Raw genomic sequence first — 15,355 nt, 5'->3', positions numbered from 1 at the left:
AACAGTGGAAACAGTGTCAGACTTTATTTTTCTGGGCTCCAAAATCACTGCAGATGGTGACTGCAGCCATGAAATTAAAAGACGCTTACTCCTTGGAAGGAAAGTTATGACCAACCTAGATAGCATATTCAAAAGCAGAGACATTACTTTGCCAACAAAGGTTCGTCTAGTCAAGGCTATGGTTTTTCCTGTGGTCATGTATGGATGTGAGACTTGGACTGTGAAGAAGGCTGAACGCCGAAGAATTGATACTTTTGAACTGTGGTGTTGAGGAAGACTCTTGAGAGTCCCTTGGACTGCAAGGAGATCCAACCAGTCCATTCTGAAGGAGATCAGCCCTGGGATTTCTTTGGAAGGAATGATGCTAAAGCTGAAACTCCAGTACTTTGGCCACCTGATGCGAAGAGTTGACTCATTGGAAAAGACTCTGATGCTGGGAGGGATTGGGGGCAGGAGGAGAAGGGGACGACAGAGGATGAGATGGCTGGATGGTATCACTGACTCGATGGACATGAGTCTGAGTGAACTCTGGGAGTTGGTGATGGACAGGGAGGCCTGGCATGCAGCGATTCACGGGGTCACAAAGAGTCGGACATGACTGAGCGACTGATCTGATCTGATCTGATCTGTCTGACTTATTTCACTTAGCATAATGTCCTCAAGATACAATGACATTGCTGCAAATGGTAGGATTTCCTATATATATAGGAAATCCTATATATATATATATATATAGGATATATATATCCATATATATAAATATAAATAGGATTTCCTATATTTATAAATATATATATATATATCACAGCTGCTTTACCCATTCATTCAACAGACAGGTTGTTTCCAGGTCTTGGCCATTGTAAACTCTGCTACTATTAGCATAGGAGTGTAGATATCTTTTTGAGTTATTGCTTTCATTTCCTTTGGCTGTATTGCCAGAAGTGGATTTGCTTGATCATACGGTAGTTCTAATCTTAATTTTTTGAGGATCTCATGTATGTTTTCCATTATGTCTGCACCAGTTTACAATCACACCAACAGTGCACAAATGTTCCCTTCTCTCTATATCTTTGTCAGCATTTGTTATCACTTGTCTTTTTGTGATGGTCATTCTAGCTGATGTAAGGGGATATATCATTGTAATTTTGATTTACATTTCCCTAATAGCTTGTGATGTTTAGCATTTTCTTGTGTTCCTATTGGCTTTTTGTATATCTTCTTTGAAAATATCTATTAAGGTTCATTCAGTTCAGTTCAGTTCAGTCACTCAGTCGTGTCCGACTCTTTGTGACCCCATGAATCACTGCATGCCAGGCCTCCCTGTCCATCACCAACTCCCAGAGTTCACTCAGACTCATGTCCATCGAGTCAGTGATACCATCCAGCCATCTCATCCTCTGTCGTCCCCTTCTCCTCCTGCCCCCAATCCCTCCCAGCATCAGAGTCTTTTCCAATGAGTCAACTCTTCGCATCAGGTGGCCAAAGTACTGGAGTTTCAGCTTTAGCATCATTCCTTCCAGAGAAATCCCAGGGCTGATCTCCTTCAGAATGGACTGGTTGGATCTCCTTGCAGTCCAAGGGACTCTCAAGAGTCTTCCTCAACACCACAGTTCAAAAGCATCAATTCTTCAGCGTTCAGCCTTCTTCACAGTCCAACTCTCACATCCATACATGACCACAGGAAAAACCATAGCCTTGACTAGACGAACCTTTGTTGGCAAAGTAATGTCTCTGCTTTTGAATATGCTATCTAGGTTGGTCATAACTTTCCTTCCAAGGAGTAAGCGTCTTTTAATTTCATGGCTGCAGTCACCAACTGCAGTGATTTTGGAGCCCAGAAAAATAAAGTCTGACACTGTTTCCACTGTTTCCCCATCTACTTCCCATGAAGTGATGGGACCGGATGCCATGATCTTCGTTTTCTGAATGTTGAGCTTTAAGCCAACTTTTTCACTCTCCACTTTCACTTTCATCAAGAGGCTTTTGAGTTCCTCTTCACTTTCTGCCATAACGGTGGTATCATCTGCATATCTGAGGCTATTGATATTTCTCCCCGCAATCTTGATTCCAGCTTGTGCTTCTTCCAGCCCAGCGTTTCTCATGATGTACTCTGCATATAAGTTAAATAAGCAGGGTGACAATATACAGCCTTGATGTACTCCTTTTCCTATTTGGACCCAGTTTGTTGTTCCATGTCCAGTTCTAACTGTTGCTTCCTGACCTGCATACAAATTTCTCAAGAGGCAGGTCAGGTGGTCTGGTATTCCCATCTCTTTCAGAATTTTCCACAGTTTATTGTGATCCACACAGTCAAAGGCTTTGGCATAGTCAAGAAAGCAGAAATAGATGCTTTTCTGGAACTCTCTTGTTTTTTCCATGATCCAGTGGATGTTGGCAATTTGATCTCTGGTTCCTCTGCCTTTTCTAAAACCAGCTTGAACATCAGGAAGTTCATGGTTCACGTATTGCTGAAGCCTGGCTTGGAGAATTTTGAGCATTACTTTACTAGCATGTGAGATGAATGCAATTGTGCGGTAGTTTGAGCATTCTTTGGCATTGCCTTTCTTTGGGATCAGAATGAAAACTGACCTTTTCCAGTCCTGTGGCCACTGCTGAGTTTTCCAAATTTGCTGGCATATTGAGTGCAGCACTTCCACAGCATCATCTTTCAGGATTTGGAATAGCTCAACTGGAATTCCATCACCTCCACTAGCTTTGTTCGTAGTGATGCTTTCTAAGGCCCACTTGACTTCACATTCCAGGAGGTCTGGCTCTAGGTCAGTGACCACACCATCATGATTATCTGGGTCGTGAAGATCTTTTTCGTACAGTTCTGTGTATTCTTGCCATTTCTTCTTAATATCTTCTGCTTCTGTTGGATCCATACCATTTTTGTCCTTTATTGAGCCCATCTTTGCATGAAATATTCCTCTGGTATCCCTAGTTTTCTTGAAGAGATCTCTAGTCTTTCCCATTCTGTTGTTTTCCTCTATTTCTTTGCATTGATCGCTGAAGAAGGCTTTCTTATCTCTTCTTGCTATTCTTTGGAACTCTGCATTCAGATGCTTATATCTTTCCTTTTCTCCTTTGCTTTTCACTTCTCTTCTTTTCACAGCTATTTGTAAGGCCTCCCCAGACAGCCATTTTGCTTTTTTGCATTTCTTTTCCATGGGGATGATCTTGATCCCTGTCTCCTGTACAATGTCACGAACATCCATCCTTAGTTCATCAGGCACTCTATCTATTAGATCTAGGCCCTTAAATCTATTTCAGGTTCATTACCTATTTTTAATTGGATTATTTGGTGTCTTTTTTTTTGTTTGTTTGATTGCTTGGTTGGGATTTCGGGCGATGTTTTGCTCTTTTTTTTTTTTTTTGATATTGAGTAGTATGAGTTTTTTATATATTTTAGATATTAACCTCTTATCAGATAAAGGATTTGCAAGTCTTTTTTTTCTCCCATTTTGTTGGTTATCTTTTAATTTTGTTGAACATTTCTTTTTGCTGTGCTGAAGTATTTTAGTTTTATGTAGTCACGTTTATTTTTTATATTGCTATTTATGCTTTAGGTGTCACATTTTTAATATTGCAAAGACCTATGGGGTTTTCTTCCCTATGTTTTCCTCCAGGAGTTTTATGTTTCAAGTCTTACACTTAAATCTTTAATCTATTTTGGATTAAGCTTTGTGAGCTGTATAAAAAAGTTTCGTTCTTTTTACATATGAATATTCAATTTTCCGAGCACCATTTATTGAGCTCTCTTATTGTTGGCTCTCTTGGCAAATGTTAGTTAAAAGTATGTACTAAGTTTGTTTTTGGGCTCTGCGTTCTATTCCAATTATTCATTAGTCTGTTTTTTTGCCAGTCTCATACTGTTTAATTTCCTAATTTTATACTATAGTTTGAAATGGAAGTGTGAAACTTCTCACTTTGTTCTTTTTCCTCAAAGTGAAAGTGATAGTTGCTCAGTTGTGTCCGTACATTAACTTTGTATCCTGAAACTTTAATGACTTTGTTAATTTGATTGAATAGTTTTTAGATGGTGCTTTTAGGATTTTCTATACATAAAATTCCCCTTCATGGATCACTGCCTTGTTGTAGCAAAGGGGCTTGCATAACTCAATGAAGCTATGAACCATGCCGTCATGCAGGGCCATCCAAGATGGATGGGTCATAGTGGAGAGTTCTGACAAAATATGATCCACTGGAGGAGGGAATGGTAAACCACTCCAGTATATGTGCCGTGAGAACTCCATGAACTGTATAAAAAGGCAAAAAGATATTGTTGTAGCCAAACACCCCGGGAAACAAACTCACTCAGAAGGACAGTGCAGATAGTGGAGTGCAGTTTATTACACCAGCAGGTCCAGGGCAGAGTTTCCTCTTTAGCCAGGGACCCTGACCATTTTTTGTGTCTGCCTTTTATACCTAGTGTGTATGTACCCAAGCCCACATTCCCAATTTTCTCAAGTCTGCTCTGGAAAATGTTAGAAGGAGATATAATTAAGTTACAGTCATGTTTCACATTCTGAAAGCCAACTAGCTATGCAGTGTAGCCCACATCAGTAAGTACCATTAAGATTACAGAAGGTATTCAATAACATAGTAAGTTATCATATTCTTCTCCTAAGAAGTCTAGGTATGAGGTCAGCCTGGTCTAGTGTTCATCCATCCAGGAGGCCTGCTCGCCCACTGGTATATTATCTCCATGGTTACCAGATGTGTAGTCCAGAGTTCATTAAAAGTATAAGGTGGAGTTGGAGACGGCAATGGCACCCCAATCCAGTACTCTTGCTTGGAAAATCCCATGGATGGAGGGCCTGGTGGGCTGTAGTCCATGGGGTCACTAAAAGTTGGACACGATTGAGCGACTTCACTTTCACTTTTCGCTTTCATGCATTGGAGAAGGAAATGGCAACCCACTCCAGTGTTCTTGCCCGGAGAATCCCAGGGACGGGGGAGTCTCGTGGGCTGCCGTCTATGGGGTCGCACAGAGTCAGACATGACTGAAGTGACTTAGCAGAAGCATAAGGTGGAGTTAGTTCAGTCTGGGCGATCTGCTTCTTCCCTTCTTCAATATGATACTGAAAGATGAGCCATCCAGGTCAGAAGATGTCCAATATGCTACTGGGGAAGAACGGAGGACAAATACTGATAGCTCCAGAAAGAAGTGCCTGGGCCAAACTGGAAACGACACTCAGTTGTGGATGTGTCTGGTGATGAAAGTAAAATCCAATGCTGTAAAGAACAGCACTGCAAAGGAACTTGGAATGTTAGGTCCATGAATCAAGGTAAACTGGACCTGGTCCAGCAGGAGATGGCAAGAGTAAAATGACATCTTAGAAATTAGTGAACTAAAATGGATGGGAATGGGTGAATTTACTTCAGATGACCATTATATCTACTACTGTGAGCACGAATCCCATAGAAGAAATGGAATAGCAAGAGTCTGAAATGAAGTGCTTGGGTGCAACCTCAAAAATGACAGAATGATCTTGGTTTTTTCCCCAAGGCAAACCATTCCACATCACAGTAATTAAAGTCTATGCCCAAACCACCGACGCTGAAGAAGCTGAAGTTGATCAGTTCTATGAAGACCTTGGGCTTCCGTGATAGCTCAGTTGGTAAAGAATCCACCTGCAATGCAGGAGACCCTGGTTTGATACCTGGGTAGGGAAGATACACTGGATAGGGGATAGGGGCTCAGCTGGTAAAGAATCTGCCTGCAATGTGGGAGACCTGGGTTCTATCCCTGGATTGGGAAGATCCCCTGGAGAAGGGAAAGGCTTACCCACCCCAGTATTCTGGCCTAGAGAATTCCACGGACTGTATAGTCCGTGGGGTTGCAAAGAGTCAGACATGACTGAGTGACTTTCATTTCACTTCATGAAGACCTCCTAGAATTAATAACAAAAAAAATTTCTTATTCATCATAGAGGATTGGAATGAAAAATAAGAAATCAAGAGATACCTGGAGTAACAGGTAAGTGTGGCCTTAGAGTACAAAATTAAGCAGGGCAAAGGCTAACAGAATTCTGCCAAGAGAATTCACTGGTCATAGTAAACACCATTTTCTGAAAAGAGATGACTTTACACATGGGCATCACCAAATGGTCAGTACAAAAATCAGATCAATTAAATTCTTTGTAGCCGAAGATGGAGAAGCTCTCTATACAGTCAGCAAAAATGAGACCGGGAGCTGACTATGGCTCAGATCATGAACTCCTTATTGCCAAATTAAGACTTAAATTGAAGAAACTAGGGAAAACCACTAGACCATTCAGGTATGACCTAAATCAAATCCCTTACAATTATACAGTGGAAGTGACAAATAGATTCAAGGTATTAGATCTGATAAACAGAGTGCCTGAAGAACTACAGACAGAGGTTCATAATATCGTACAGGAGGCAGTGAACAAAGCCACCCCAAAGAAAAAGAAAGGCAAGAAGGCAAAGTGGTTGTCTGAGGAGTCTTTACAAATAGCTGAAGAAAGAAGAGAAATGAAAAGCAAGGGGAAAGGGGAAAATACACCCAACTAAATGCAGAGTTTCAGAGAATAGCAAGGAGAGACAAGAAGGCCTTCCTCAATGAATAATGCAAAGAAATAGAGGAAAACAGCAGAAGGGGAAAGAGCAGAGATCTTTTTAAGAAAACTGGAAATATCGAAGGAATATTTCATCCAATGATGGGCACAATAAAGGACAGAAAAGGTAAAGTCTTAATAGAAGAAGAGATAAAGAAAAGATGGAAAGAATACACAGAAAAACTGTACCAAAAAAAAATCTTAATGAACTGGACAACCACGATGGTCTGGTCACTCACCCAGAACCAGACTTTCTGGAGTGTGAAGTCAAGTGAGCCTTAGGACATGCTGTCAATAAAGTGAATGGAGGTGATGGAATTCCAGCAGAGCTATTTAAAATCCTAAAAGATGGTGCTATCGAAGTGCTGCACTCACTATTTCAACAAATTTGGAAAACCCAGCAGTAGCCACGGAACTGGAAAAGATAAATCCTCATGCCAATTCTCAAGAAGAGCAGTATTAAAGAATATTCAAACCACCGGACAATTGCACTCATCTTCCATGCTAGTAAGGTTATACTCAAAATCCTTCATGCTAAGCTTCAGCATTGCACGAACTGAGAAAACCAGATATTCAAGCTGGGTTTATTTTTTTTTAACCATATATTTAAGGTTTCTTTATTTAAAAACACATAGGGGATGCAAATAAGAAGATATACTTTGAATCTAAGCTTGCAGATTACACCTTTTCTTTAATAGCCTGATTTGCTGAAAAAGTATATGATAAATTGTTGAAAATGAAGGCTGTTTTTTCAGTAGTTACTGAGTTTTAAGGTTTCCTTGGTGATGGTAAATAATCTGCCTGCAATTCAGGAGACCCAGGTTTTATCCCTGGGTGGGGAAAGACTCCATGGAAAAGGAAATGGCTACTCACTCCAGTATTTTTTGTCTGGAGAATTCTATGGACAGAGGAGCCTGGTGGGCTGCAGTCCACGGAGTCGCACAGAGTTGGACATAAATGAGCAACCAACACTTTTACTTTTTCACTCAGTGTTAAATTCTAAGATGGATAGTAACACCACATATACATACATACATATATGATATTAAAATAACAATTGATTCAGACTCATCAGATTCATACATACATATATTAAAATAACATTTGATTCAGATATACATATATATTTATTAAAATAGCAATTGATCAAAATAACAATAGCTTAGACTCATTAAAACAACTTTCTTATTAAGTAATAATTATTTTTCTTCCCTCACACAATTCATTTCTCATCTAGATTTTTCCAAAGAAGGCTATGTTATTGTCACAGAACCTTCTGTTATTAGAACTTAGGAGGTCATTTCTTATAGAGTAAAATGTCTCATACTTACATGGAGATTTCCAAAGGTTTAGCATCTTTATTAGTTCTTAAGATCTACTATGATATCATTGCACAGAAAGTCAACTTCTAGTCAACAATTTTAAAATAATCTGACTCTGGATGTTCAGAACTTTAGTTAGCTCTCAATTGCTGTAACTGTGGATTTTTTTTACTCCTCTCTTGAAAATACATATCAATAAAACCAGAAAGCAACAGTCATTCACTGGCAAGTAAATAGCTGCCACATTGTATATGTTTTATTTAGAACACCAGTGTTTTGGTCATTAAATGGAGGCAAAATGATTTGTGAATACTAAGTGCCCTGCAAACAGGTATTAGCATCTATGAATTTTGCATGCCACTTGGACTAGGCTGTTAATCAAGCTGGATTTAGAAAAACCAAAGGAACCAGAGATCAAATTGCCAACATTTGTTGGAACATAGAGAAAGCAAGGGAATTTCAGAAAGACATCTACCTCTCTTTCATTGACTACGCTAAAGCCTTTGTCTGTGTGGATCATAATAAACTGTGGAAAACAAAGAGATAGGAATACCAGAAGATCTTACCTGTCTCCTGAGAAACCCATATATGGGTCAAGAAGCAACAGTTAGAACCTTGTAAGGAGCAACTGACTGGTTCAGAATTAAGAAAGTAGTACGACAATGCTGTTTATTGTCACCCTGTTTATTTAACTTATACGCAGAGTACATCGTGCAAAATGCCAGGATGAATGAAACACAGGACGGAATCAAGATTGCTCAGAGAAATATCAACAACCTCAGACATGCGGATTATACCACTTTAATGTCAGAAAATGAAAAGGAACTAAAGAACCTCTTGATGAGGATGAAAGAGGAGAGTGAAAAAGCCAGCTTAAAACTGAATATTTAAAAAACCAAGATCATGACTAGAGAAGGAAATGGCAACCCACTCCAGTATTCTTGCCTAGAGAACTCCATGGACAAAACAGCCTGGTAGGATACAGTCCATGGGGTCACAAAGAGTTGGACACAGCTGAGCGACTAACACTGAAGATCATGGCATCCGGTCCCATCACTTCATGGCAAATAGAAGGAGAAAGAGTAGAAGCAGTGCCAAATTTCCTCTTCCTGGGCTCTAAAATCACTGTGGATGGTGAGTGTAGCCATGAAATTAAAAGATGATTGATTCTTGGGAAAAAAGCTATGACAAAACTAGACAGTATGTTAAAAGCAAAGACATCATTTTGTCAACAAAGGTCCATATAATCCAGGCAATAGTCTTTCTAGTAGTCATGTATGGATGTGACAGCTGGACCATAAAGAAAGCAGAGCACCAAAGAATTGATGGTTTTGAATTGTGTGTTGGACAAGACTCTTGAGAGTCCCTTGGACAGAAAGGAGAATAAACGAGTCAATCCTAAAAAAAATCAACCCTGAATATTCATCAGAAAGACTGATGCTGAAGCTGAAACTCCAGTACTTTGGCCATGTGATGTGAAAAGCCAACTCTTTGGAAAAGACTCTGATGCTGGGAAAGATTGAAGACAGGAGAAGAGGACAACAGAGGATGAGATGGTTGGACGGCATCACCAATTCAATGGACATGAATTTGAGCAGCCTCCAAGAGATGGTGAGGGACAGGGAAGCTTGGCATGCTGCAGTCCATGGGGTTGTGAAGAGTCAGACATGACTTGGCAAATGAACAGCAACACAGAATTGAATCATCTTCGAATTAAATCATCTGCAAATTGGAATCCTTTCCAATTCTATTGCCTTTTGTGTGTCTTTCATGCCTGATTCCTCTGGCTAGGACTTGTAGAACTATAAGTGGTAAGTGAGTGAACCCCCTGTATTATTCCTAATCTTAAAGAAAAAGCTTTCAAACTTTCACCATTGAGTATGATGTTAGCTGTGGACTTGCCATATATGGCCTTTATTATGCTGAAATAGGCTTCCTTGGTAGCTTGCTGGTAACCAATCCACCTGCAATACAGGAAAAGACCCTGGTTCAATCCTTGGGTCAGGAAGATCCCCTGGAAAAGGGATAGGCTACCCACTCCAGTATTCATGGTCTTCTCTGGTAGCACAGATGGTAAAGACTCTGCCTGCAGTGTGGGAGACCTGGGTTCGATCCCTGGGTTGGGAAGACCCCCTGGAGGAGGACCTGGCAACCTACTCCAGTATTCTTGCCTGGAGAATTCCCATGGACAGAGAGGCCTGGAAGGCTACAGTCCATAGGGTTTCAAAGAGTCGGAAATGACTGAGTGACTAAACACAGCACAGCATGCTGAGATACTTTCCTTCTATACCTAATTTGTTAAAAAGTTTTATCATGAACAGATGTTGAATTCTATAAAATGATTTTCTGTATCTATTGAGATTGTCATATGATTTATCATTTCATTTTATTAATGTGTTGTATCACACTGATTGATGTACCTATGTTGAATTATCCTTGCATCCCAAAGCCAAATTCCATTTCGTCATGGTGCATGATTCTTTAATGTGCTGCTGAATTTGATTTACCAGCATTTTATTGAGAATTTTTTCACCCATAGGTATCAGGGATATTGGTTTTAGTTTTCTCTTCCAGTAGCATATCTAGAATCTGACTTTGGTATCAGGGTAATGCTGGAATCATAAAATGAGTATGGGAGTTTTTCTTCACCTTTGATTTTTTGGAAGAGTTTGAGAAGGTTTGGCATTATTTGTTCTTTGGGTATTTGATAAGATTCACCAGGGAAGCCATCTGATTTTGGGTGTTTCTTAGTTGGGAGAGTTTTGATTATTCATTCAATCTCCTGACTAGTAATTGGTCTATTTTGATTTTCCATTTCTTCCTGATTCAGTCTTGGTTGTTTGTATATTTCTAAGAATTTTTCCATTTCTTGTAGGTTGTCCAGTTTTTAGCATGTAGTTGACTGTAGTGGCAAGGGTTAATTTTGAACATTCACTTACCATATTCTTGGCTTCTAGGAAAATGCTAGAATTATCCAAGTTTGAAGAAATGAACAGATGAAAATATCCAAAAATTAACAGGATGAATAAAAGGTCAGCAAAACATCAGAAAAAATATTAATATAGGATAATAGAGACAGTTTTCTAAAATCACAAATCACTTTTCTCTGCTACCTCTAGGTGATATTCTAATTGATGTCTTGCTTCTTGCAGTCCCAGATGGGCACTAGATGGACATGTCAATGACACCATCCCAGATGACTTCATCCTTTTGGGTTTTTCAGATAACCCCAGCCTTGAAATGACCCTTTTTGTGACTGTGTCTATCTCTTACATGGTCACCCTAATGGGCAACACCACAATCATACTTCTGTTCCACCTAGACCCCCACCTCCACACCCCCATGTACTTCTTCCTCACCAACCTCTCCCTCCTGGACCTCTGTTTCACCACCAGCTGCATTCCCCAGATGCTAGTCCATCTCAGGGGCCCAGACAAGACCATCAGCTACCTGGGATGTGCAGTCCAGCTCTATATCTTCTTGGGACTGGGAGCTGCTGAGTGTGTGCTGCTGCTGGTCATGGCCTTCGACAGATATGTGGCAGTATGCCGACCCCTACACTATACAGTCATCATGCAGCCTCACGTGTGTCACAAGCTAGCATTTTTGGTCTGGACAAGTGGGATATTTGGCACCTTGGTGCAGTCACCCACCACCATGAAGCTCCCCTTTTGCCATCATCACCGGGTGGATGACTTTGTCTGTGAAGTCCCTGCACTGATCCGTCTGGCCTGTGGGGACACACATTCCAATGAGCTCCAGATTTCTGTTATTGGCTCTGTTTTCCTGATGGTGCCACTCCTGCTCATCCTTATCTCCTATGGTCACATTGCCCGGACAGTGTTGGCCATCCAGTCCCATGAAGGGAGGAGGAAGGCCTTCCAAACCTGTTCCTCTCACCTGGTGGTTGTTTTCCTCTTCTACTGCACAGTCACTGCTGTCTACATCCAGCCCCGAAGCCATTTTTCCCGGAAGGGAGGAAAGTTTCTAACTCTTTTCTACACTGTGGTGACCCCCACTCTCAACCCTCTCATCTATACCTTGAGGAACAAGGACATGAAGGGGGCTCTCAAGAGGCTATTTGGGAAAGACAGAACATCCAATGTGCAGTAAGCAAATCAGCTCAGATTCATGAGCTAATTTGTCAGCCTTTGTCCAGTTCAGTTGCTCACAGCATTAAATATGTGGTATTTCTTTTGTGGGAACTCTCAATTATCAACAAGAATATGAAAGGTCAAAAGCCTTATTTGTCCAGACAGAAGATCCATCAATACTAAAATCTGATGCATCCTGCAATATTGTTCTTAAATTTAAATGGAAGTGCAACATTGCTCCCATCAGGTTACCAGCACATAATAGACACCATATATTTTATTTTTTTCAGTTTTTATTGGAGTATAGTTGCTTTACAATGTTATGTTAGTTTCTGCCATACAGCAAAGTGAATCAGTTATACATAGACATATATCCCTCATTTTTAGTTTTCCTTCCCATTTAGATCACCACAGAACACTGAGTAGAGTTCCCCGTTCTAGAGTAGCTTCTTATTAGTTATCTGTTTTATATATAGTGGTGTATATATGTCAATCCTGATCTTCCAATTAATCCCATTTCCTTCCTCCTTGGAATCCATAAGTTTGTTCTCTATGTCTGTGTCTCTATTAAAAGAGAGAACTTATTATAAGAAATTATTAACTAGCTATTGAAGGAAGGAAAGGCAAAAGGAAGTAGCTACAACCCCTAGCACTAAGGAAGCACAAGGAAATGACTGAAATTGCTAAATCTGACTATTGAAAAGAGCAACCTCAAGATGCCACCAAGCAACAAGCAAGGTCACCTGGACAGGCTTTTTCTACCTGCAAAGGTTTTCTTTCAATGGAGACCAGTTAGACCAACTCCCGCTCATTGTCAGCACTGTCGGGTTTACCTTCTGTGCTGTTTCTTTTAGTAATACCTGGTTGGGAGACTGCCTTCGAAGGGATAGTATCTATAATAGTAAGTGGAAATCTTGACCAATTTTCACAGCTAATGACATCACCTCAGTTTTGGCCCTAAAAATGGATCTGCTGCTGCTGCTAAGTCGCTTCAGTCGTGTCCGACTCTGTGCGACCCCATAGATTGCAGCCCACCAGGCTCCCCCGTCCCTGGGATTCTCCAGGCAAGAACACTGGAGTGGGTTGCCATTTCCTTCTCCAATGCATGAAAGTAAAAAGCGAAAGTGAAGTCGCTCAGTCGTGTCCGACTCTTTGCGACCCCATGGACTGCAGCCTACCAGGCTCCTCCGTCCATGGGATTTTCCAGGCAAGAGTACTAGAGTGGGGTGCCATTGCAGGCTGCATCAATTCTGGCTGATAGGTCTCTGGGCCAGATATTCCAGGACTGGGAACAATTTGAACAACAGGAATGAAGAAGGGAAAAACTTATTAAGTTATGTCACCCAGTTTGGCCACAATATCAGTTCGGAAATTGAAAATGGAATGAAGTACACTGTGTTCAAATTTTCATGGCCTTGCATTTAGGTAATAGAACCCAAAAAGAAGTTAAGGCATGTGTAACTTGGAGGGATAAATCCAGGAAGTACATAGAGGACATTTTAATAGACCCTCCCTACAGGACCATGCAGTCAGTATACTTAGTTGGGAATGAGGCCATCCGTGAGGGAAATCCACAATGGAATTACTTGGTGAATTCAATTGATAGAAATAGATGGGACCATATGATTACCCATTTAATAGAAGGTATGAAGAAATTTACAGTAAAACTTGTTAAATATGAAAAGGCAAAACAGGTCCAATAGGGGTCGGATGAAAATCCTGTAGTATTCCAAAGGAGACAAGTGGAGATTTTTTAAAAGTATACAAACATAGATTCCTCCTCTCCTGAAGGACAGGCCCTTTTGGATTCCATAGGCCAGTCTTCCCCAGACATCAGGCACAAAATTCAGAAAGTGATTTGTGAATCACTTCAGTGTGAGTTGTTCCAATTAGCTTATTCAGTTTCAATAATAAGCATATGGCCTTAAATGCTGAATGCACCCAGAGAAATATTTTAAAGGCCCAAATGTTGGAAGTAGCTTTTTCTGCTCAGAGAGCCCCAAAGGGGAAGCTGGTTTTTCTGATCCAATCTGGCCCTGGCAGACCAGCCGGCTTACAAGTACCCAGGCAGGACTAGTGTACCCCATGCAGATGAAAGGGGCACTGGATGAGGATTGCGATCAAGGAGACCCTGGCAAACAAGCAGCACATTGGAAGAAGGAATGCCCCAGATGCCAGAGAGTGGTGGGTGGCCCCTGGGCCATCGATAGTTTTGCAATCAGAAGACTGAAGGAATCAAAAAGTAGCTCTGACTAAAGATACCATCTACCTAAATAATGTAAAGCCTTGGGTGGTCTTTGATGTGATGGACTGCTTGATAGAATTCCCTATAGATTCTTTTTTTTTATTTTATTTTATTTTATTTTATTTTTTAACTTTACAATATTGTATTGGTTTTGCCATATATCAAAATGAATCCGCCACAGGTATACATGTGTTCCCCATCCTGAACCCTCCTCCCTCCTCCCTCCCCAGACCATCTCTCTGGGTCATCCCAGTGCACCAGCCCCAAGCATCCAGTATCGTGCATTGAACCTGGACTGGTGACTCATTTCATACATGATATCATACATGTTTCAATGCCATTCTCCCAAATCATCCCACCCTCTCCCTCTCTCACAGAGACCAAAAGACTGTTCTATACATCAGTGTCTCTTTTGCTATCTCCTATACAGGGTTATTGTTACCATCTTTCTAAATTCCATATATATGCGTTAGTATACTGTATTGGTGTTTTTCTTTCTGGCTTACTTCATTCTGTATAATAGGCTCCAGTATCATCCACCTCATTAGAACTGATTCAAATGTATTCTTTTTAATGGCTGAGTAATACTCCATTGTGTATATGTACCACAGCTTTCTTATCCATTCATCTGCTGATGGGCATCTAGGTTGCTTCCATGTCCTGGCTATTATAAACAGTGCTGCGATGAACATTGGGGTACACGTGTCTCTTTCAATTCTGGTTTCCTCAGTGTGTATGCCCAGCAGTGGGATTGCTGGATCATAAGGCAGTTCTATTTCCAGTTTTTTAAGGAATCTCCACACTGTTCTCCATAACTCTTTTGTGACCCTGGGGAATGTAGCCCTCCAGGCTCCTCTGTCTATGGGATTTCCCAGGCAAAAATACTGGGGTGGGTTGCCATTTCCTCCTGCAGGGGATCTTCCTGACCCAGAGATCAAACCCACCTCTCCTGCACTGGCAGGTGGATTCTTTACCACTGCACCATCAGGTAAACCAGTCTTTTCTGTAAATATTAGTAAAAAGATTTAGCCGTCTAGAAAAATGAGTTTGATTTGTTCCATCTGCCAGAAGCCTAATTGCAATCCAACAGTTTGTAGCTGATGAGTTTTA

General features: G+C 40.8%; 1 protein-coding gene across 1 annotated transcript in view; it reads left to right on the top strand.

The window, feature by feature from the left end:
• The window catches only part of LOC133252100 (olfactory receptor 2H2-like), a 31,313-nt gene extending 19,168 nt beyond the window's left edge, over positions 1-12,145 (top strand). Inside the window, exon 2 of the mRNA XM_061424822.1 lies at positions 11,059-12,145. Coding sequence (XP_061280806.1) covers positions 11,059-12,019 — 961 coding nt within the window. The 3' untranslated portion in view covers positions 12,020-12,145. The remainder of the gene's footprint in view (positions 1-11,058) is intronic.
• The last annotated feature ends 3,210 nt before the right edge of the window (positions 12,146-15,355 follow it).

The sequence above is a fragment of the Bos javanicus genome, chromosome 7 (genome assembly GCF_032452875.1).
Source record: "Bos javanicus breed banteng chromosome 7, ARS-OSU_banteng_1.0, whole genome shotgun sequence".
Lineage (NCBI taxonomy): Eukaryota > Metazoa > Chordata > Mammalia > Artiodactyla > Bovidae > Bos > Bos javanicus.
The sequence above is the reverse complement of the archived record's forward strand: the minus strand, read 5'-3'. Positions and strand labels throughout refer to the sequence as shown.